Source organism: Ambystoma mexicanum, chromosome 11 (assembly GCF_040938575.1).
Source record: "Ambystoma mexicanum isolate Mex_15411 chromosome 11, UKY_AmexF1_1, whole genome shotgun sequence".
Lineage (NCBI taxonomy): Eukaryota > Metazoa > Chordata > Amphibia > Caudata > Ambystomatidae > Ambystoma > Ambystoma mexicanum.
The window spans coordinates 1,454,891,606-1,454,916,403 of NC_090934.1; the positions used below are offsets into that span (position 1 = coordinate 1,454,891,606).

At 45.7% G+C, this 24,798-nt stretch overlaps 1 protein-coding gene across 1 annotated transcript in view; it reads right to left on the reverse strand.

The window, feature by feature from the left end:
• The window catches only part of DPP8 (dipeptidyl peptidase 8), a 263,369-nt gene that overhangs the window by 40,994 nt on the left and 197,577 nt on the right, over nt 1-24,798 (reverse strand). The window contains exons 15-16 of the mRNA XM_069625113.1: nt 18,138-18,283; nt 1,075-1,221 (exon numbers count right to left, since the gene is read on the reverse strand). Of these exons, the coding sequence (XP_069481214.1) occupies nt 1,075-1,221; nt 18,138-18,283 (293 nt within the window). The remainder of the gene's footprint in view (nt 1-1,074; nt 1,222-18,137; nt 18,284-24,798) is intronic.

A 24,798-nucleotide genomic window follows, 5' to 3' on the forward strand; every position in this document is an offset into this window, starting at 1 on the left:
TGTCGACTCTTTCCCTCAGAGGTGATAACTTGTTTTTAGACTGTTATTGCTGGGAAAGGTTTTGTCTAGATTTCATTGGAAGATTTAAGTATACTGGGATGCCCTGAGAACCTGTTTAACCTTTTTCCTTCCTTTAATATTTCCTTTCAGCAACCTCAGAATCTGCAAAGTGTACTAGTGATATATACACGCCATTACTGTCCATGTGAATGAAGTCACCTCTGGGTGTAGGAAGAGTGTAAAAAGCATCTACTAAACTTATGCTGATTCTGGAAAAGTATTTTAAAGTATATTTGATGGTTACATATCTTGACCTTTTGAAAGAACGCTTATTTAAAAATGATGTTAAATAAATAAATATTTATAACTGAAATCTTGAGTATAAGTGTTACTTGGCTACTTGTATTTGCGAATTTCATTGATTCAGCTCTACATCTCACATTTACCCCTCTTGCAATAGGCCTGGCTGCTCAATCATACTACAAACGTGAGCAGTACAGCCTTATACCAAAAGGCGACCTACCTAACACCAAGAAGGCAAGTGTTGTGTTGTCTCACACAGTGCGACTACATCAATTCTTGCCCAACATGCTGTAGGAGAGACAATAACTGCTCGCCATCATTTTTAAAGAACAACTAACCCCCCCCCCCCCTCCCCAGGACTTGCATGCAGGAAATCCTCATCTGTTGATAGAGACAATCCCTCCATCCTTCGGTTACAGGATGTTCAACAAAAGGAGTCAGTTCACCGTTCCAGTCCTCGTCTCCAGAAGGAACACCCACCTGGCAACAGCTCTAGCACCATTGCCGCATTCCTTTCGCTGACCTAACTTTTCATTTACTTTTTTCTACTGATTTGTGCATCTCCATATCTACCTTGACCGAACTTATATGCATTAGGCGAAAGTGTAGGGGTGGGCTAGATGTCTGGCAAACGCTATGAACCAGATCAGTAGTATACCACCCCACTTCTTGTAGAAAACAGCCACTACCCCACAGTCAATTGATTCTTAACTGGGACTCCCCCAAAGAACCTCTCAACCAGATGCACTTCTACAGGATTTTAGCATGTACCATTTTGTACTTAAAGGCACTTTCGAAGTTCAGCCCTCGGTGACAGGAGCCTCTGTTGTCGATCACGACGACGACATACCCCAAAGCAGCCAGGGTGTTCAAGCGGAAGTACTTGACACCTTTAAACCGGTTGTTTACTAGCTGCACCTGCAAAAGAAAACAGACTGAATGTACAAAGGCCCACACGTGTATAGGAGACTGCACAAAGTGTGCCATTTCTCACCCCAGAATCTGAATTGCTTGAATTAAAGCATGCTCTTAGTGGAGAGACACTGGGCTAGAAATAATGAAAAGTGAAATGTGCAAAACAAATACAACACCTCTATACAAAATCATGCATGGCTGATTCCAGACCGTGGAGACAATACACCACATCTTTACCAATGATTCAAAGGAATGAAGGAGGGGTTGCAATCACATGAAGGCTACAAACCTTCAGATACCGGGTGACAAAAAACATTATTGGGTTCCCAATTACAGATAGATATACATTTGTAACTCTGGGTATACAGGATGAGAGCCTTTGACTGCACATGTAAGTCGGGACATTGTAGGCGTGGAGCAAGTTACACATGCCTTTATGCAGATCTGCCCTCCGTCTCAACTTGGATACGGGTTCTGAATGGAATATACTAATGCGCAACTGTTGTTAACTCCTAGACTGCTAGTTGTGAACCTTTTTCCAATAATGCTGCCCCATTATATCGGGCGTCTCAGGGACTGCAGTGGGGGTGTTGAGGGAGCTGTGCATTGAGATGTGCTAGGCAGATGTCGTGGCAACCTTGGCCTAGGGTAGGAGCGATCATTTTGTTATGTGTTAAATGCTTACAATAAAAACAAACATTTCAAAATTGGTTATTGTTAAGTAAGATTTTGTAAAGTCCAACTGGTGTGGGACTTCACAAGACTTCTCTTGGTATTAAGCAGACCCAACTCTTAACATAGGCCTGTACTACACAAGCTGGCAGAGTGAATGCACAGCCAGGCTTATCTTAGGAGGGGTAATTTGAGCTGTAGAGTAGCACAATGAAATCAGTAAACACAAGGCACCAAGTACACACTTGCACACTTAAAGTTATATTAAATTATTTATATACACAAGGTAAATTAAGCATTCTTTAAAACAAGCAGTAACTAGTAACATTCAATGGAAGTGATTCATTCATTTAAACAAGAACAAATAATGCAGGTGAGTAACAAAACTGTGTTGAGGAGGGAAAATGGTTAGAGTTAGAACACACTTTAAAAACTGGTTCAATAGTGAGTTCCTCCCAGAGGGACGTAGGCAGTCTTTCATCCCGCAATAATAGTGTCAACAATGAAAGGGAACAATCACTGACAAACCCAATAGGTTTCAGAAGACGAGCCTTTTAGGAACCCAGGACAGCTAAAGTCAATGGGACAGTTCCAGTTCTGATGCAGATTTTCATAGATAAATATTGCCAAACAGTCAGGAGTTCTTTGAAAAATGACTGGAGCTCAAGGGGAGCCCGCTTGATGGAGCACAAGCTGGAAGGCCTGCACAAGTGAGTGGAGGTCAACTCCAAAAGGGGTTAAAATGGTACTTCCCAAGCCAGGGAGTACTAGAAATGCCAAAAGGTATTTATACCCCAGACCCCACAGTACCTTAGAATTGAAGAAGAGGTTCCAGCTGGTTGCCTTCCTGATGCAGACCCTTGATCCTGGTCCTTGGTCGTGTGGTCGTGGTGACGAAAGGGAGGATGTCTGACAGGCTTTTGTGGCAGCACTCTGGAGAGGGACTTGGCAGAAATGGATTACACACGATTCAGCAGCCCTTTGTGGTGTTCGTGCCGTTTTCTCAGCGCCAAAGAGAAACTAATAGCTATGGTTGGAGTTTCCTCAGTCCAGGACTCTGGTGACGGGACTCTAGCTTTGGCCGGATTCGGTCTCAGAAAGACGATGCACTCAATAAGGGTCAGGGGTCCCCAGACATTGGGATTCCGTGGCCTAGGAAAGTCGCAGCAAGTTGGATGATGAGCCAAAATTAAGCAGGTCTCGAGGCTAGTTGGTCTCACCAGCTCAAGGGAAGGGAGGAAGTCGTCCTGCACGGATCTTCAATGTTGAAACGAAAACCGGGTCAGCACAGCTTCAAGGCTTGACCAGCACTTCTGTGGTCCTGGAAGGTGCTGCTGGCATCTCTGCCCTTCCTCTTCATCGGATATGCGGTTCCAGTGCTCGATTCTACATGTAGTCCCAAAAGCCTTGCCTTTCATGCGATCCCATTCATTCACAGCCATATAGCTGTCGATCACACAGGGGGATAGGGGGATGGTCCTCTAAGACAGCCACCCGCCCAGTTGGAACAGGTTTTGGCCAGGCATGCCTACAAACAAAGGTCAGTGAAGTTTCAGGCTCTTCCCTCACTTCCTGCCTTCCCAGACACACTGGAGCCTGGAGGGCTTCAGGGTTGACTGCTGCCAAAGGCAAAACATACAAAAGTACTCAAACCTACCTTAAACAACAGAGTAAAAGCCCAAAGGAAACGAACAAACAAGAAATGGCGAAAAAAGAAGACGGGGGCCATTTTGGAAAAATGGTCACCCATGGGTGCTGTACTACACCGGAGAAATCAGCCTGCAAGTACCCTGCACAAAAGGTAGTAAAAAGTAACCACTGCCACCAGCCATTCAAGTTAGTTAGTGTAACAAAAAGTTACATGAGAAGTGGGATAAGGAGGTACTAGGTAACACCCCCAGCACTCCACATATGGTGGTGTGTGTTGGGCCCACAAAAGGAAAAGGTAAGTAAGATAAAAGCCATCTCATTATTCTTGGAAACTGTAGTTCACACAAGACATTTTTTTAAACATTAAGAGACATTCAAGGGACTTCTCAGTGGCACTGCACAGAGGGTGCTGTATGTCACTATGCAAAAAGTAGATGCCCGTGGAGTTTACCAGACTCCTAAACAGTTAAAAATCCTAGTCAGAGAAAAACACACGAGTGAGTGGCAAAAAGCACCACTCACTCAGGAGGTTAAAAATCAAAAAATCCCAGATTCTGGCAAAAGAGCCGAGGGTCTCGAAGGTTAAAGGGAATTAGCACAGACACTGAAAATGCTCCCTAACAGTTATACAAATGAAACTGCTGTCAGTAGCCGGGACCAGCATGCAACTAGTTTGCGGTTAGACCAATGCCTGCACAACATGCAGCAGACATAAGGAGACCCTCCCTCCCCAATCAGTGTAAATGTTACAAGGTTGCTTTGTCATCCTGACACCTGTACAGCATGTGACTAACGGGCTGTCGGCACCAACCCTGGACAGCATGTACCAATAGTGTTGCCTTGGCCATTACTTTATCACACAAAACCCTGTGTGCTCTGCATCAGCCGCACAGCTGTTCAGCATGCACCTAGCAGACCATTAATCTCATAGCAATTGCCATCACAATATTTCACTGCAGCATTAGAGCGATCGTCAGCACTATTTACAATGCATACAAAATGTCAAAAGTATCATTAGGGAGTTTTTCTAAACGTCCACTTTTAGGACTTTATAAGACTCTCTCTCCTTGCCAATACACAACTCCGCCTTCTAGTACCTGTGTCACTCAAGTTAGAAGTAGCAATGGCAGAGCAGCCAGGCTTATCTTAGGAGGGAGGGCTGTAGGAAGGTATACAGAGCGTGTAGCACATTTATGGTCCGATAAAGCTGCCAGGTGCACTTTAAGTGAGTTAAACACTAAGCCTGCATCCAGAAGGTGGAGCATATAGGTGACAACATTAGAAGGAGTACAATCAACTGGGTTGATTTTCTTATTCTGGCACCGAATTACGAATCATTTCCATTGGTCATAGTAACAGTGCCTTGTGTTAGGTTTTCTTGACTCTTTCAAGATATCCATACATCTCTGGGATAGATTGAGATGTCCGAACGCTATGACTTCAGGAGCCATGCTGCCAAGTTCATCAAGTTGTGCTGAGGATGCACTGTTAGTCCCTTGTGCGGGGAGAGTAGGTTGTATCGGCACGGAAGTTTGATGGGGGAGGTCGCACACAACCAGTTTGCGTAGGTGTGGATACCATGGTTGTTTCGCCCACATAGGATCAACCAGAATGAGCGTCATCGGTTCCCTGTGTATCTTGTTCACCACTTTCCTCATCAGAGGGGTTAGTGGAAAAGCGTAGGCAAACATCCCTGACCAATTCATCCATAGGGCATTCCCCTTGGAGCCTGGCTGGGTGAACCTAGATGCAAAGTCTGGCCATTGTCCGTTTTCTCTTGTGGCGAATAGGTCTACAGTGGGGAAACCCCACTGAGAGAAGAGGTCTCCAACGACTTCTTTGTGTAGTCGCCACTCATGTTCCTCTGGGAGAGGATCTCTGCTCAGAGCATCTGCTAGCGAGTTGAGTTCCCCTGGAACATGTTGGATGACAAGTACATTTTCCGTCTGAGTGCCCATTTCCAAATTTTCTGGGCAAGCTTGGACAGATTGGGAGACCAGGTGCCCCCCTGTTTGTTTAAATAAAACATTGCAGTTGTGCTGTCTGTTAGGATCTGCACAGACTGGTTGGATAGCAGGGTTTCGAATGCCCAAAGCGCTCTGAAGACTGCCAGAAGTTCTAGCAGATTGATGTGGTTCTGAGCCAGTGTGAGAGACCAGAGACCCTGAGCTCTATGGTGAAGGTAGTGGGATTCCCACCCTGCAAGGGAGGCGTCTGCTGTGACAACGGCCTGTATCTCTGGATCGTAGAAGGGTTTCCCCTTCGTAAGATTCTCTCTTGTCCACCAGCGAAAACTCTGTACTAGTGTTGGCAAAACGACCACTAGATCGTCCCACTGACCACTTGCTTGAGACCACTGTTCCACCAACCATTCCTGCATGTGGCGCAGGCGCGCGTGGGGAACCAGGTAAATGCAAGATGTCATCATGCCTAGAAAACGCATAGCTTTGCGCACCCTTATTTGGCGACCAGCCTGATATTGAGGAATTTGCAGCAACAGATTTCGAATTCTTTCCTCTGATGGACAGGCCAACCCCTCTTGGGTATTTAGGACAGCTCCTAGGAACTGTTTTGAGGTGCTTGGCACCAGGCTTGATTTTTTTCTCGTTGATTGAGAAGCCGAATTGGAAGAGGAGGTTGATTGTTCTTTGGATTTAGTTTGCAAATTAGGGGGGACTCCCCTGTAATGAGCCAGTCGTCCAGGTAAGGGTACACTGGGATTGCCTCCCTGCGTAAGTGCGCCGCCACCACCACCAGTACCTTGGTGAATACCCTTGGAGCTGAGGCTATTCGAAGGGCAGCACCTTGAATTGGTAGTGCAGGTTATCCATCTTGAAACGTAAGAATCTTCTGTGCGCTGGGAACATTGAAATATGAAAATAGGCATTTTTCATATCCAATGTTGCCATGTAATCCCCCTTTTTTAGTAGGGGGATTACCTCTTGTAGTGTAGTCAGGCAGAATTGTTGTGGCTTGACATACTTGTTTGCAGGCCGCAAATCTAATACTGGGCGCATTGTCAGAACTATTTTTGGCACAAGGAAGTAGGTTGAATGAATACCCCTGTTTACCTGGTTCATTGGGATGACTTCTATGGTGTCTTTTGCTAGCAGAATGGCGATTTCCTCGAGGAGGATCTTTTGATGTTCCATTGAGTGTACCTTCTTTCGCCTGCGGATGGCTGTGGGGGCGCCCTAGCAACTCTATGCAGTATCCTGCGGACACTGTGGACAGCACCCATCTGTCCGAAGTGATCCCCTCCCATGCGTGGGTGAAGGTGGAAATGCGCCCCCCTACTGGGAATGCATGGGAGGGGACCTGAAGCGGAACGTCACTGCTTACTGGGCTGCCTGGCGGGGCTGCCTCCGGCCAGTCCTTCGGGGTCGAGGGCCTGCGCGTGGGTGTCCGATGTCAGCCCTCTGCCCTCGCCTTCCGATTCGGTGGCGTTGCTGCCATCGCTGAATGTCCCCTCCACTTCCATGGCCTCTAGCTGCCTGGCGTAGTGGGCCCAGCGTTTAGTTGAGCAGTCTTTAACAGTTTTCGGCTTGAGGAGCTTGCAAGCTCGACAGGTAGCCTCGGGATGGTCTTGTGGGAGACACAGATTGCACGTATTGTGCTTGTCTACCCAGGGAAACTTCCTGTTACACTTTGGCCACAATTTGAATGGAGTACTCTCCATATGTTACAAATTGGCAGCGGGCGGGTATATGTAGGAAAATGTGGCAGTCCTCGACGGCTGTCTTCCTCGATCTTCACCAGCGTCAATCTTCGTCGTACGGTGTATAGTGAAAGGGGAAGTATTTAACGGTAATTGTAATTATAAACGGCTAAGAGCAAAGGGAACTCCGCAACATGCGTCCGACTAGTATGGCGGAAGAAAACAATCTGAGGGTCCTACACACATGAGGGATCATGGGTACAGGGGACGTCACACTAGGGTTAGTATTACTGGCACGCCCTGGTTCGACGCCCCTTTTCGAGTTTCGAAAAACAAACTAATATTCTGCAGCTACCACTAGATGTCGGCCTATGCACAGCATGTGATCTAAGCAGATTACACAAGCCTCAAATATATATATAGGATACATTAATCACCGTAATCGTATTTCTGGTGCTTGTAACTGCTGTGAGAAACCTGAAGGTGTCTCCCTGACTCGTTCCCGGGGATCTGCCATCCAGGTGGCCAGGACACAGCCATCGCTATTGGATCCAGTTCCTGGGGGTGGACCAGTGAGGGAGGATCACCTGGATGGGGGGCCCCTCGGGGAGTGGAAGTGGGACACTGACGAGTGAGACGCAGTATCCCCCTTCTTATGACATCTTTTCCCCAATTTACCACGTAGGATACACAAACACTGTACCACCTCCTTTTAATGACACAATCACTTTCACATATCACAAAGGACGATGGACTAACACTCAAGCCATTTACCTGACATGTCCTAGGGTCAGGCAGTCAGGCAATTGACCAGAATCTCACACACCTTACAGCCCTTTCGATTCGTCAAAGGGATAAAAGGTGGCGCACGAGAGCACAATACGAGCAAGACAGACCGCACGATGAGAGAGCTAACTTAGCACGTCAGTTCAAGAGGAGGAGAAAGACGGCGCAAACCGAGAGAGTCAACAGGGGAGAAACGACCTTCCCTTTCCGACCAAGGTTCGTGAAACCTCTGCAGAAGGAATCGTAAGACCACGAACAATAGCCAGCGTGTGTTACAGCAGATGTCAACAGTACACAGGGGCCTCCTCCGCTGATAACCAAGCCGGGGAGAGATGCTGGTCTTCGTGGTACCAATCTTGACTCCAGAGAGAAGAAAAGTCAAACGGTTCATCAGAGCTGGTGAGTCGAGGGGAGAGCCGATAAGAAATCGAACTGTGTTGAACGAAAGTAGCAAATGGCTAATTGAATTGTGAAAGAATACAAATAACTGTTTATACTAGAAGGGGGAAAACCAGCAACAGACGAGTCAGGCACCACGTGGGTGCTCACTCAGGAAACTCTGGGCGGTTACTTGATTGTTCAAACTACCATTACCAGAAGGCCTTGGAAAAGGCGAGAAAGGGGTCAAAGTGGTCAAACAAGGGTCCAGTAAAATCATCTGTACAGTCGAAAGTCTCTGGCCAACAGATGATTGTGAAGCTAAGGGACATGAATCCTGCATCGTATTGAGAAAACGTGCGATTGACAAAGATGGCAAGAGTGAACCCGAAGAAGGGATGTCCACAGTGAACTGTTTAAAAGGACATCAAGATTCGTGAATGACAGTTGAAATTGTGTGGGGAAGCATTTGTGAACCCGGCTGAGTGAGGCTAAAGAGTGAGAAAGGTCCAAGTCCGGAAGATGAGGATCCCAGGGTGAGGAAGCATCACCCAAAGTGCAACTAGAAAATAACTTTTGTTGAGCTTTTATTTTGATACAGTGAACCCATCAGGCCCTCGGAAACGAGAAAACTGAGATACCGAAGGTCCTGATATCATTAGAAACTTTTTGTAGATCTGAGCTCCGAAGAGGGGGTGGCAGGGGTGAAAGTTAATCACCCTGTAAAGAACTTTTGTTTATTATTTTGAAACCCATCAGGTCCTCAGAGGCAAGAGACTTTCTGAAGAAAAGAGACTTAATCACCGAAAGCCCTTATTGCTGCGAGCGGAACTGTTGGTTCGTGCTGGGAAAGCTCAAGTGTGTACTGTGCATTGGAATTCAACCTTGTCCAGTGCAGAAAACATGGGGAAGTGTTAGGCAAGATTGTATGCAGTACCCTACGGCCTATGGGAGACTACACCAGCCTTGTGCTCTTGGCAATAGTTAACCCAACCTTTGGTATAAGTCTGTACTACACAAGTTGGTTTATAGTCATTAAATCGAAAGCAATAATGTTGAAAATCGAATTTCTTTTTTATTACGTTTTTTTCGAAATGGGGGGGGGTTCCCTCCCAACCCCCCCCTTTTTTTTATTTTACCCCTTTTTTTTTACTTACTAAACCCAAAAAATACATATAAATAAAAAAAGAAAACATTTGACTTTTTTTTTAACATTTGTTTTCGACATTTTTGACATTCGACTTTATTGTTTCGACTTTTTGACTGCAGACCACACAAGTTGGTAGAGTGATTGAACAGCCAGTCTTATCTCAAAAGGGGTCAATCAATGTGAGCTGTAGCAAATATGTAATACTTAAATAGACTTCAGAAAACACTCTCCGTTTCAATAAATCAGTAGATACCCTTTGGGGATGGCACACAGACACTTCCTACACCCTGAGGTAAGTTCAATTACTAGGACACTGTGGACATTGTTATATCACTGGTACAATTAGATCAATACTGAGTTTGGTGTCAAAAAGGAAACGGTTAGTGAAGGAAACAATGTTTAACAAGTTTCTCAAACAGGTAAGCACATTTGAACCGCCCATTGCAATGTAGATTAACCCCTTCCCAGCTATACAATTAAAGAATGTATGACTTTAAAAGATAATATTAAAATGTTTTGTTGGCTTAAGAAAGAACATAAAAAAATCAAGAACAAATACATGTTACATGATCCTGTTAATTAAAAAATTGTTTTAACATTAATAAATCAATCCATATCCTGCCATCAATTTCCCTTCCAATTTTGATAGGGGCTCCAACCCCTCTAGCCTTCTCCCTTCCCTGATAGCAGAAACTCCAGCCTTTTCATTGTGGCAATTACCAATTTTTTTTATTTATTTTTTTACATTTATTTGTGTTTGGTTCAAGAAACTTGGACCTTTACAAACAGTAGATACAAAGGAAACGATTATTACAATTGATACAAATTATTACAAATTACCAATCTGGTTTGCTCCCCTATCAGGAACCATTTCCACCACTCAATAGGAACTCAAGGTCAACACTTTCCCCATATTGTCTTTTAGAAAAACATTTCTGACTCGTACCAACGATTGACAGACCATTATCAAGTGCATTGGACATTCCACCATTTCCGACATCTTACAAAATCTGCACCACGGATTTAAGACACCAGGCACCTTCCTCCTCCACTGTACTTCCCTTGTCTCCAAGATATTTAAATAACAGCGGAGTAGGAGGTCACAGATCTTAGAAGAGGGAAATGTCTGCAGATAAGTTGGAAGCACATTCCTACCGTTTCCATCCTCAATCATCAAACAACCCAGTTTATTTTTTCCACACCGCTCTTCAGTGTCAATCCAGTCCCAATCCTGGCGCTTTAGCTTCACCTTGCAGGGGTTTGTCAACAGATGTTCAATCCCAATATCCCTCCCCTTCGAGATTTTCTCCACTTTCTGTTTCCAATAACCAAAGTATCGATTGCAAGTCTCATATTCCCTTTCAGTAGGTCAAACGGGTGAGTAGGAGGATTTTCAGTACATTTGCGGTATAAAACCATCGTCTTCCATACCACCATGGACTCAAGGGATTGTAATTTCAGTTCTAGCCTTATCGCACTGGTTGGCAAGCTGTTAGGAAGCCCCAATACTTTCCACCAGAACAGGCCCACGAGCTTATCCCACACAGAAAAGGACAGATGAAGGTTTGCTTTGGCTCCATAAGTTAATATTTGAGCCACTTTCTGCTTATAAAAAGAAATTATTGGTATCATCGTAAGTCTCCCATATTTCTTCTGGAAGGTCCTCCCTTGATTTATCAATATAGAAAGCCTGGATCGAATGTATGACTTTTGGAGGGACAGATCAAAACCCAAAGTCGGAGGTTAGAAGAGTCTTCAGGGAGCCAGGACAGCCAATGTTAATTGAGCAAGATCTAGGGGAGCTGAAGGTAAGTAAAAAGTTTTGCACAATTTTATGGAGAGTTTTGTAGAGAAATAATTTGGTGTTGGGCCACAAGCTGGGAGGCTTGTGGCGGGCAAAGCTGCAAGCAACTCTGCAAAAGGCAAAAACTGCAAGTCTCAACTGAGAGCAAGCAAGTTACCCAACAAGAGGTAAGTACCCCTTAGTTCACAGTACCTTAGGTCTGAAGAAATTGGTTCCAGCAGGCTTCTGTTCCTGTTGTAGTATGGCAGATCCTGTTGTTCCTGGGCCTCACTCATGGGGACAAGAGTGAGGACGTCTGGAGACTCCTGCACTACGCTTCGAAGGTTGGCGGCAGCAATGGGCAAAGTTCAGATCAGCGGCAATTCGCAGTTTCAGCTTCTTGCAAATAGTAAATTAACCCTTTCCTGGGGGAAAGGCAAAAGCACAAAGTCAAACATAAGAAGAGGGGAGCCATGACAGCCAATGTCAGTTGAGCAAAGTCTAGGGGAGTTGAAGATCTTTGCAGGGAAGTAAAAGTCTTGCACAATGTTTTTAGAGGTTTTTGTAGAAATAAAATCACTGAAGGGCCACAAGCTGGGCGGCTTGTGAGGGGCAAAGCTGCAAGCAACTTTGCAAGGGCAACCAAGACAAGTCTCAACTAAGAACAAGTAAGGCTACACCACAAGAGGTAAGTCCTCTTCAACTTTACCGTACCTTTGGTTAGAAGAAATGGTTCCAGCTGGCTTCTGTTCCTGTGTAGTTCTGCAGATCCTGTTGTTCCTTGGCCTCAGTCATGGGGACAAAAGGGAGGACGTCTGGGGACTCCTGCACTACAACTTGAAGGTCAACGGCAGCAATGGGCAAACTTCAATTCAGCGGCACTTTGTGGTTTCAGCTCCTTGCGCCTATAGCAAATAGCACCACAGCGGTCTCTCGGATACCACTCTGGGCTTTCCTCGCATTTGGGTTCCGGCACTTTGTTGAGGTGGCTCAGGCTTGGTCAGACCTGCTTCAAGGTAGTCTGGAGGATCTTCCTGGAGGTCGGGCCAACTTAAAAGCGATGCACACAGTTTGGTGTTCCTCTCCCTGGCACTTTGGTTCCTGCAGCAGCAATGGAAGTACAGCCAGCTCTGAGAAGATGTCCAGATGAGTTCACTTCAGGGTTGATTGGTCCCACCAACCCAAGGGGAGAAGCCCTCCTTGCAGGGATTCTCTAGTCGAGGCAAATTCGGAGCTTCAGCACAGCAGCAGGGCTTCACCGGGCAAACCAATGTCCAGGAGTTGCAGCAGGCGTCTCTTCCAAGTTCTTCTTCGGATTCCTTCGTCCAGTGGTCGACTCTGCCTTCCAAGCCTAAAGCCTCGCCTTTTATGCAGGTTTCATTAATTTGCAGCCTAGCTGTCACTCACACAGCAGGGTGGCTGTCCTCAAAGGACAGCCAGCCGGCCAATCATCTTTGGGTGCATTCCTGTAACCAAGGGGATTAAAGCACAGGGTGTTTCAGGCACCTCTCTAACTTCCTGCCAAGGTTACTTGGCATTTATATAGCGTTTTATAGATCAATGGTATGACTTCAAAGCGCTGGTAGGTTGAACGCCCTCGGGAACCGAGTTCAAGTTAGTAAAGAGAGATTGTGTCGTATGGTGCGTGGGTGCACCGGATATGTGTGCAGCTGGTGTAGTTGTTGGATGATAGCTGCTTCCTAGCGATGCGGTGTGGTGCTGAAGATACCAGTTGGATGTGTGCAGTCTGGTGGGTGGACACCCAGACTGGGTTCTGGCTGCGTAAGCCTGAGGAATGCCTATGTGAACAGCTTGCCGGAATGTTCTCAGCTAGCTGCCCTTTATTTGGGTGACGAGGTGTTCATGGAGTCATATTCGTATGTGAACAGCTAAGCTGAATTATCAGGGGTATAGCTGTGTTCTAGTTGAGTGATGGTGTATAGTAGAAAGTAAGCGTAGTGGGGTGATATGGTGGTTCTCTGTAAAAACGCCTTAGACCTGGCACGTGGACAGGACGGTGGGGGCATACATAGCGACATATGGATATATAGCGACAGGGGTGGATACAGGTATATATGGGGACACAGGTATAAATGGGGATACATATTTATTATAATAATTTAGCATTTATATGGTGCTACAAACTCTCCGGTATCTGTATGCTGCTTATTATTACCCACAGTGTGTGGTGCTCATTTATCGACCTCAGAAGGATGAAAGGCTGAGTTTGACCCTGCCGGGATTCGAACCTGCATCAGCAAGCTCTGCACAGTTGTCAAAGCGAGCGCTCTACTCGCTATGCTATCGGACCGGCATGGGTGCTGCATCCTGCAAGGATTGATTGATATTTTATTTCTATCGTGCTCGTACACAAGTGTTTTAGAGCGCGACAAGGCAAGGGAGGGGAACAGGGGAGTACAAAACAGCGATCTTACTAGGCCCAGTGACATTGAGAACGCGGAGAGGCGAAAAGTGCATGGAAGGGGGGAGAGGTAGAAAGTGCGAAGCAGAGGAGAAACAGTTAAGTAACAATAAATAAATAATAAAGGCAACAAACAGTGGTAATGCAGCCAGCAATTTGCAAGTGCTAGGTTTAAGGCAGCAGACAGGGTAGGTCTGATAAGTGCAGGAAGAAAAAGGGGGGCTTTATGGGTACAGATACAAACCCCAGTGCAAGGGGTGGCCTGGAGGCAGTGCGGGAGGGTGGCAGGATGAGCAGGTAACTGGGCTAAGGACGGAGGGTGGCCAGGTGCATGGTGCCAAGAGAGAACAGATCAGCAGGGGAGAGAGGGAGCGAAGGCAGAAGAATAGAGGAAGGGTTTGAGGTGCTTCCGGAACCGGAGATGGTTTTCCTCAAGTTTTAGAGTGGCAGGGAGGCTGTTCCAGAGGGAGGCCCCAGCCGAAGACAGAGATCTACCCCCAGCTCGTTTCTTAGAAAAAACGACTGACCCTGAGGGAGTTGGAGGTAGAGGAGTGAAGAGCTCGAGAGGGGAGGTATTTGCGGAGGGATAGCTGAAGGTATTTTGGACCCAGGCCCCAGAAAGCCTTGTGGACAATGCAGAGGGTTTTGAATTTAATCCTTGCATCCACTGGGAGCCAGTAGAGAGACTTCAGAGCTGGAGAGATACGATCCCAGGGCTTGAGGCCAAGGACAAGTCTCGCAGTCCTATTCTGGATTAGTTGCAGAGGGCGGAGAGAAGAGGCAGGTAGATTTAGAAAGAAGCTGTTACAATAGTCCAAGCTAGAGAGAACCAGAGCTTGGGATACTATGAGCTTCTGGGGGAAGGAGAGGAAAGGCAGAGTACCTCTGAGGAGGTGCAGTCAGAAATTTGACTTTTTAGAGACCTCAGAGATGTGGGCGGAGAAGGAAACGGAGGAGTCAAAGATGACCCAGAGGTTCTTAGCCATGCACGTGGGGGTAGGAGGAGGGCCAAGGGAGGCCGGCCAGAGAGTGAGGGAAAGGATGATGAAGGTGCGCCGATGAGGAGGATCTCCGTCTTGCTGGCATTCATTCAGGCAAAGATCATTTGCGGCACACCAATCTTAAATGGCAGTTAGGCAATCAGAGATGAGAGAGGGAGAGGAGGTGGCAGAGGGCAGCCTGAAAATGCGAAGTGTCATCAGCGTAGCACTGGAAATTTGAGCAGAAAATGGCAATGCAGTGGGCGAGAGTTGCCAGGTATTGGTTGAAAAGCCAGGGCGAGAGGTTAGACCCCTGGGGAACACCACAGGTAGAGAGGAAGATAGATGAAAGGAAGGACCCAAGTTGGACCTGGGAGGGTCGATCTGAGAGGAAAGAGGTCAGCCAGGCCAGAGCCTGATCAGTGATACCCAGGTTTTCACGGCGACGGTTGAGTAGGATGGTATATAAGGACAGCCAGCCAATCAGGACTGGGTGAATTCAGGACACACTGGAGCCAGAAGCAGGTTTCAGTATTGAAGCCTGCCAAAGGCAAAACGAACAAAGGGGTCAAACCTGGTTTGTCGCACAAAGTGAAACCCAAAAAAGACCTCACAAACAGAAAATGGTGAAAAAAGTGGAGCAGGGCCATTCTGATAAAATGGTCACCCATGGGTACTATAATGCAGCTGAGGATTCAGCCTGCGGTAGAAAAGCACAATGGTAGGAACATTAAACCACTGCCACCAGCCATTTAAAGTAGTGAGGGTAACATCAACATTTTTACATGAGTAAGTAGGAAAAGGGGCTACTACGTAACCCCCAGCACTCCACATAAAATGGTGGGTGCTGGACCTACAAAGAGAAAAGGCAAGTAAAGTCAATTTCACTTTACTATTCTTGGGAACTGTAGTTCACCCAAAAAAAGGTATTTAAACCTTAGGAGAAATCTAAAGGATATCCCTGTGACAATGCACTGAGGGTGCTCTGTGTCACCATACAAAAGGTAGAGGCCTATGGAGTGTGTCAGACTCCATAAACAAAGGAAACACAAAATCCAAATCAGATCAAAACACATGAGAGAGTGAGAAAAAGGCTCACTCTCCGCAGGGTTAAAATGTAAAAGTCATAAAGTCCAGCAAAAGAGCTGGGGGTCTCTAAGGTTGAAGGGAATTAGCACAGAAAGGAGAATTCTCCCTAACATATGTTAAATAAATAAATCCTGCAGCACTCTGTTGAAATATTCGAACCAGAAAGGACATTTTTCTAAAGGAGAAATCTACAGAAAACAAAGAATTTGAAAAAAATTATCAGCAGAGAGCTGAATATTACAGAGTCAATGAACTTAATTGATTGAAAAATAAAACAAACTTGGAAAAAGTGAATGCACCTTTAAAAGGGTTTTATGAAGGATCTATAAAGGGTTCTGATCTCCTGAAGAACCATTGTATAAAGCAATGGGGAAACACGTGTCGAGAGTGAGTGGGAATTAAAACCTAGAAAAACAGATACTAGAACTTGAAAATGTTCTTGCCTATTGAGTTATTATTATTAAGTGTGAATGAACCCTCGGATAATGAAGCGCACGTCATGATAACATGTGAAACTTTATAAAATAAACAGCACTGCAGAACAGCAGCGTTGTATTGAAGACTTTTTTCTATTTTTGTTCTCTTCTTTTCAAAAAATCTGTCAATTGAATTTATAAATCAAATACTTACTGCAACAAATTTAACTTAAAAGGTTGGCGCATTTGAGTAAAACTGTATATCTCATATCAATCTATTTCCCAAATAAATACTTAAAACTGAAACCTTGAGTGCAAGTGTTACTTGGCTACTTGTATTTTCGGATTTCAATTGTACAGCTCTGCAGCTCACATTTACCCCTCCTGAGATAGGCCTGACTGCTCAGTCACACTACCATCTTGTTTAGTACAGACCTATACCAAAAGGTGGGTTACCTAATACCAAGCAGATGAGCGTTGTGCAGTCTCACACAGTGTGCGAAATCTTACCTAACACCGTGCCCTATACTAAATGTGTATGAGAAGGTCTGACTTACCTAGAAATACTGTTAGTGTTCTGAACAAGGCCTATGCTTTAGTCAGTGTACTTTAAAGCCTAGTGCTGTGCTTTTTATAATTGTGATTTTATATAATGTGATAGCACTGGCTGTGTTTTACATATTTCTCCTCTGACTGAGGTGCACATTTGTATTTTCAAATACTAAGTGCTAGAGGTCCAAGAATATGATATGCTATGGCATTTGTAACACTCCTATACACAAGTGTTTCAAGGCGCGACGAGGCGGGGGGGCAACAATGGGAGACAGACAACGATCCTACTAGGCCAGGTGTCATTCAGATCGCGCAAGGGTAGAGGGGAAGGGAAAAGTGCAAGGGGAAAGTGCAGTAAAGGGTTAGTAGAATACAAGATAAATAATAGGGCTAGCTGGTGGCAAGTGGAAGGTAAGTGCCGGGAGGAGGGGCTGTAGGATACAGAGACAGTCCCGTAGTGCAGGGAGGCAGTGCAGGGAAGAGTGGCTGTGCCAAGGACCGAGATCGGTGAGTGGACCAGTTGCAGATTCAGTGCGGGTTCAGTGATTTTAGTAGGGGAGAGAGGAAGAGAAAGCGGAGGCAAAGAGGAAGGTTTTGAGGTGCTTCCGGAACCGGAGATGCAACATGTCTTGGTGTTGGCGATTGGGATCACGTTTTGACTATTATTACTGTGTGTTATTATGCATGGTTACCTTTTCGCTCCGTCCTTGTCATAGTATGGTTTTTGCAATATCACGGGTGTAATGGGCTTAGATTTTAGAATAGGGGCAAGTACTGTTTTTATAAATGCACTAGTTAATTTGTACTGAGTGGTAAAGTATAGAGATATGTGTGTAATTTAATAAAGGTGTATATGTATTAGTGTACGAGTGTGGCAGTATGTCTTCTTTATATAAGAGACTGGACTCATCGTATTGTTGCATCAGCCTACTTCCACTTCCTGGACTTTAGGTCCGACTGCTTTGCCGCTCTAGTGCTTGGCCTCCCCCTTATGGCTTGGGTGCACTGCCCCACGCAGGATTATTGGTTGTCCAGCCCTCACCAGACAGTTCTGCATAAGACGCCTTCTTTGTTTAAGAGTTTAACTGTTTTATGTCTCCAAGTGTTGGGTTAGTATTTCAATGTTAAAAAAAGGGCCCTTTTGTGGGCCAATCTTTCTTTTGACTTCGGCGTCAAAACCTACAAATGTTCAGGGTGAGGAGGAATTTTCATTTCTTTTCACCTTGACAGACCAATAATGAAGTGGTGCTGGCAGGAGACTGTGTCTTACACGCCCTCAGAGTAACCTCTTCCAGTGAGTCATGTTCTTCAGTATTTATATCTGTGGGAGCTGAAGGGGAGATCTGAAAACATTAGCACTCTAATTCACTCTGCAGTCCTTACCTGAGGCCCACCGTATATAAACACCACGGTGGGATACTTCTTGCCAGGCTGCAGCCGGTGAGGCCGGTACATCATGCCATATATCACGAAGCCAGAAGAGCTCTGGAATGAGAAGATCTCGGGCGGGATGTAATCCGACAGGGAACCTATGGAAAGGCCGGTTGAAAAGAAAAGGTCACAGTGCTGAACAGGGTAAATGAGTTAAAAATTCACAAGACTGGTTACAAATGTAAATCCGTTACCTACATAGAGAAATGCGTGTGAGCATGCCATTTGGCTCATTAGGATTCGGAATTATTAGCCAGAGTGGTACATAAAAAGGCCTAACAGTATTACTTTCACCTAAGTTTCAAACTGCACTTTGGAGAGCAGCAACAGACTTCTTCATTAACCGCAGAATATAGCTCTCATTTCTGGGACAAGTTAAAACATATTTAGGTTTGACCCTTTTTGTTAATTTTGCCTTTGGCGGGTTTCAGTACTGAAACCCGCCTCTGGCTCCAGTGTGTCTGTGTTAAGGAGAATTTTCTGTGTAGTGCTAATTTCCTCCCAACTTAGAGACCCCCAGCTCCTTTGCTGAATTTGGAGACTTTGTACTTTTAATTCTATGTGTTTTCTGTGTGCTCCTGTTCCTTAGTCTTGAGGGGACAAGTGTTAGGGAGAATTCTCAGAAATGTGTTAATTCCCTCCACCTTAGAGACTCCCAGCAACTTTGCTGGATTTTAAGACTTTTAATTTTTAACCTGGAGAGAGTGAGACCCTTTTTCCCACTCTCTCATGTAATTTTCTGTGATTCGAACTCTGTTTCTTTTGGTTGTGGAGTCTGACAAACTCCATAGGCATCATCTTTACATTGTGACGCACAGCTCCTCCAGTGCAGTGGTACAGGGAAGTCTTTCAGATTTCCCAAAGGTTTAAATACCTTCTCTTGGATAAACTACTGTTTCCAAGAGCAGTGAAGTGAAATTGACTTTACTTACATTTGTAACTTTCTAGACCCAGCACACACTATATTACAATAGGGTGCTGGAGGGGTTACTTAGCCCTTTGTCTAGTTTCTCATGTAACATTTATATGTTACCCTTTCTACAATTAATGGCTGGTTGCAGTGGTTTACTTTTGCCTACCATTGTGTGCTTTTACCACAAGCTGCAATTGCAGCTGCAGTAAGACACCCCATGGGTGCCCATTTTGTCAAAATGGCCCTCGTCTTCTTTTTTTTCGCCATTTCTTGTTGAAAAGGTCCTTCTTGAGATTTACTCTACGCCAAACCAGGTTTGGTCCCTTTGTTAGTTTTGTCTTTGGCAGGATTCACTGGTGAAGCCCGCCTCCGGCTCCAGCGTGTCTGGCAGGGGCCGGAAGTGAGGGGGGTGCCCGAAACACCCTGTGCTTAATCTCCTTGGTTACAGCAATGCACCCAAAGGTGATTGGGCGGCTGTCTGTCCTTGGAGGACAGCCACCCTGCTGTTTGAGTGACAGCTAGGCTGCAAATGAATGGGAGAAACCTGCATAAAAGGTGAGGCTTTTGGCTTGGAAGGCAGAGACGACCACTGGAACGAGGGAATCCGAAGAAGAACTTGTAAGAGACGCCTGTTGCAACTCTTGGATCGTTGGTTTGCCCGGTGAAGCCCTGCTGTTGTGCTGAAGCTCCGAATTTGCCTCGACTAGAGAACCACTGCAAGGATGACTCCTCCCCTTGGGTTGGTGGGACCTATCAACCCCAAAGTGAACTTGTTTGGACATCCTCTCGAAGCTGGCTGTACTTACACTGCTGCTGCAGGAACCGATTGCCAGGTTGAGAAACACTAGATTGAGTGCATCGCTTTTAAGTCGGACCCGGAGCTCCAGGAAGATCCTCCAGACTCCCATGAAGCAGGACAGTTCAAGCCTGAGCCACTTCAACAGAATGCTGCACCCCAGGTGCGAGGAAAGTCTATTTAGGTAAACGAGAACCGCAGTGGTGCTGTTTGCAAGAGCCGCGAGGAGCTGAAACCGCGAGGTGCCGCTGATCTGATGTTTGCCCATTGCTGCCGCCAACCTTCCATTCATAGTGCAGGAGTCCCCAGACGTCCTTCCTCTTGTCCTCACGACTCAAGCCCAGGAACACAGGATCTGCGGAACGACACAGGAACAGAAGCCAGCTGGATCACGTTTTTTTTCAAACCAAGGACTGTAAAACTAAGGGTTTTACCTCTTGTTGTATAGCCTTGCTAGCTGTCAGTTGAGACTGGTCTTGGTTGCTTTGCAGAGTTGCTTGCAGCTTTGCCCCTCACAAGCCTCCCAGCTTGTGGCTCTACAGTGATTTCATTTTTTACAAAGATTTCTAAAACATTGTGCAAGACTTTTTACCTACCTACAAGAAGTGCTTCAGCTCACCTAGACTTCCGCTCAACTAGCATTGACTGTACGGGCTCCGTGAAAGACTCTTCTTACCTCTGACTTTGTGCTTTGCCTTTCCCCCCCGTTAGGGAGAATTATCATAAATGTGCTAATTCCCTTCACCTTAGAGACCCCAGCAACTTTGCTGGATTTTGAGGACTTGATTTTTTTTTTACCTGGAAAGAGTGTGAGCCTTTTTTCCCCCACTCTCATGTATTTTGATGTGTGTTTTACATTTGTGTTCTTTGACTTTGGAGTTTTAAGATAACTCAATGGGCATCTTTTCATGTGTGTTACACGGTACCCTCAGTGCAGTGACACAGGGAGGTCTTTTTAGACTTCCCAAAGGTTTAAATACCTTCTCTGGGATAAACTACTGTGTCCCAGAGAATGTAGAGTGAAACTGACTTTACTAGTCTCTTCCAAATTCATAGACCCAGCACACACCATCTTACAATGGAGTGCTGGAGGGGTTACATAGTATCCCCTATGTCTAAACACTCATGTTGCAGTCAAATGCTACCCTTTCCTATTGAAATGGCTGGTGGCAGTGGTTTTACAATGAACTACCATGATTTTTCCCGACCACGAACACTGGTAGTTAAATATCACAGGAGCCATGTTTTTTCAAGATGGAGCATTAAGCCCCTTTGTTTAAACGGGTCCCGGTCTTCTTTTTTCACCCGTTCTTTTTGGAAAGGTCCTTCGAGTGTTTGTCTCTGCACGCCAAATCAGGTTTGGTCCCTTTGTTCGTGTGCCTTTGGCGGGCTTCAGGACTGAAGTCCGCCCTTGGCGTCTGGGTGTCTGGGGTGGGCAGGAAGTGAGGGAGGTGCCCGAAAGTCCCATGTGCTTAGTCTCCTAGGAGACCCAAATGCACTCTGGTGTGATTGGCTGGCTGACTGTCCAGCAAGGACAGCCACCCTGCTGGGTGAGTGACAGCTAGGCTGGAATGAATGGGAGAAAACTTTTAAAAGGCGAGTCTCCAGGACTGGAAGGGAGAGTCGACCACTGGAACGAAAGAACTGAAGACGAGCTGGAAGAGGACGGCTGCTGCAACTCCTGGACCGTTGGTTTGCCCGGTGAACCCTGCTGCAGGTCCGAATTGCCAAACTCCATTCGACAGAGAAGCTCCTTCAAGGACGGCTTTTTCCCTTGAGGTGGTGGGACCAATCAACTCATAAGACACCAGGAAACCATTCTCATGGCTGGTTAGGAATAACCAGGGAGACGGACACCAGTTTGTGTTCTTGAAGCTACAGCTACTGGAACTGAAGTGTCTTGACTCCATTTTGTTTGCTTTCGTCGACGATCCCGTGCAGTGCAGGAGTCCCCCGACATCCTCCCTCTTGTCCCCACTACTGAGGCTCAGGAACAGCAAGATCTGCAGGAACTGCCAGGAACCACGACTTCAGCAACACTTGTTTTCTTCATACAAAGGTACTGTGCCAACCCGATGGAGAGAATGCCACTCTCGCGGAGAAAGTTCGTGAAACTTTCCCAACTTGCAGGCCTAATCAGCTTGTGACCCCACAAATGATCCTTTTTCACCTAAACTACTTCTGAGAACTTTTGCAAAGACTTTACCGTTTGATACCAGAACTGCTCCTTCCTATCCAGTACCCTAGCCCATTGACTTTGGCCTGGCCTATTGACTTGATTTGAACTATTCTGGTGAACTAAACTATTTGCACTGCCTTGAAAGTACATATAATCTATTCAACTTTGTCCTTTTTGCTCACTGCTAAGTAATTGAACTGCCATTTTGCTCCTAATTCAGGGGAGCTCAAACTGCCTCAAAAGCTTACAGTTTCGTATTGAAGTGTATATGTTTATAATATTAAGTTGCCTTGCCTTCTTCGAGTGAAATGTTTTACAAATGATTGTGTGAATAAACTAATAAGTGTTTTACCAAAAGACCTTGAGTATAAGTGTCTACTTGAACCAGTGTGATTGAAAGTCCTTTGTGTAACTACCTGTACTGCTCACATTCACTCTTGAAATAAGCCTGGCTGCTCAGCTCGCTACCAACAAACTGTGTGGTACAGACTTATACCAAAGGTTTGTCTTGCTTACACCTGTAGTCCTAATTGTGTGTGGTGGTCCCAGAGGGTACTGCATGCAATTCTGCCTAACACCCCCAGGAAAGGGTTAATTTACTTTGCAGTGGAGGGGTTGAAAAGTACTTACCTGCTTAAAGGATAGTTTCGGGACTTTTTTTTTATTGTCCCTACGGGTCGGCCATGTGTTTGTAAGCATAAATCGGTAGATCGTAGGAAACTTTCCTATGGACCTTACCCGACTTTTCGCCAATTATCGCACTCGAAATCAGCCTCCATTTTGTGATAATCCTATCATTCCGCCGCATCGACCTGGCTCACCTGCCTTTGCGGCACTAAATCAAATCCCCCGCCCCTGAAACAGACATTATCAAAACATTCATATTCCCCGCCTCTCTCCGTGACGTTACTGTGCTGCGTAGGCAAACGCGCCCAGGCGTCTTCTACGCGACTCCACACAGACCCCGGAAATCAACACAGATCAGCTCACAATACAGCGCACCACAATTCGGAATATGAAACTGTACTTTGAAATCAAACCGCAAGATTGTAAATGTGGTAAAGTACATTTATTAGACATCAAATGTTTAGAGAATATTCAGCGATTTGCATTTTTATTTGCTCATGTTCCAAAAAGTTCGTATTGAGGAACGCGATGGTCCTTTGCTGTACACAGGGTCTTAGAGCATCTCACAATACAGCGCCACAATTCGGAATGTGAAACCGTGGTTTAAAAGCAAACGGCAAGATTGTACATTTGGCAAAGTACGTTTATTGGACATCAAATGTTTAGAGAATATTCAGCGATTTGCATTTTTCTTTGCTCTCGATCCAAATTAGTTCGTCTTGAGGGAAGCGATGTTCGTGTGCAGTAGACAGGGTGTTGGTTTACGATAAAAATAAGCTCTTCGGTCGCACTGATAATCGCATGGCTGTTCCAACAACGAGGCACTAGGCCACCACAACGGTAGGTATGTTGCATCTAACCGTTAGTACCGCGTAAGGGCATACTTGTACTTGGCGATCGTCCCATAAAATGGTCAGGGTGGTAACGTTGTTCACGCGGAGAAGCAACTGGCGGCTGTAGAAGCCGTCCGCCGGTGTCTGGTACTCGTGACACAGACAGTAGTGAATGATGTACCTAAAAACATAAAAAATGAAATTAGTCTCACCATCAGATCCTTATTAAAATCATAGCGAGGACAGCGCTATTGGGTGTACACAAGTGTTTAAAGGCGTGGCGAGGCAGGGAGGGGGGGGGGGAGTGGAGTACAAGGTAAGTAGCATAAAATAATAAATAAATAGGGCCAGCTGGTGGCAAGTGCAAGGTAAGTGCAGAACAAGTGCTGGGAAGGGGGGGCTGTAGGATACTGAGACAGTCCCCCAGTGCAGGGGTTGACAGGGAGGCAGTGCAGGTGGAGAGTGGAAGGGCCCAGGACCGAGGTCGCAGACAGTGGACCAGTTGTAGCAGGGGAGAGGGAGAGAGAAAGCAGAAGCAAAGAGGAAGGTTTTGAGGTGCTTCAGTAAAAGCAGATGTTTCTCCTCAAGATAGTGCGCGGTAGAAAACAATATGCCACATAGAACGAACAAGTACAACTGAACCCGTCTTTAAAGCCACTGTATAGTAATGAAATTGCGGTATAAACTCATCAAAAGTTACTTACATTATATTTGCATTTTCCATTGTGTCTCTGTGTAGGGCAGACCCGAAACACCACTCCTTTGCCGACGTTACTTCTTCTAATGAACGTGGCTCATCGTTTCGTTTCTGAAATTTTATTCATTATCTTTTCATAGTCTTTCAGGATGGTCCCGGCCTGTCAAGGTCAAATCACAATAGAACCTTATACTGGGTCGTGGGCCGTTCCGCCACCCGAGCAAAACATCATAGCAGCTGACCTTCACTTTGAGCGAGCACACATTTCTAGTTAGCTGCAGTCAGTGTAAGGGCATCTTGTCTGCGTGCCTTTTTTTTTATTGTCCCTATGGGTCGGCCATGTGTTTGTAATACGGAAACATTCTATAATTTTTGTAAAAATGATTTATATTACTGTTTGGTTTAATTGCAATGGGCCTGCAACATGAGGAGACTCGAGAGAACAGACAATCAAATTACAATCATTTAAACCGTGATGTGTATTTCTCAATGAGCTCTGCTTTAGGTGGACATGGAACAGAGGCAATGTTGGGTGGCAATGCAGTTGTCCCCTGCATAGGTTCGTTCA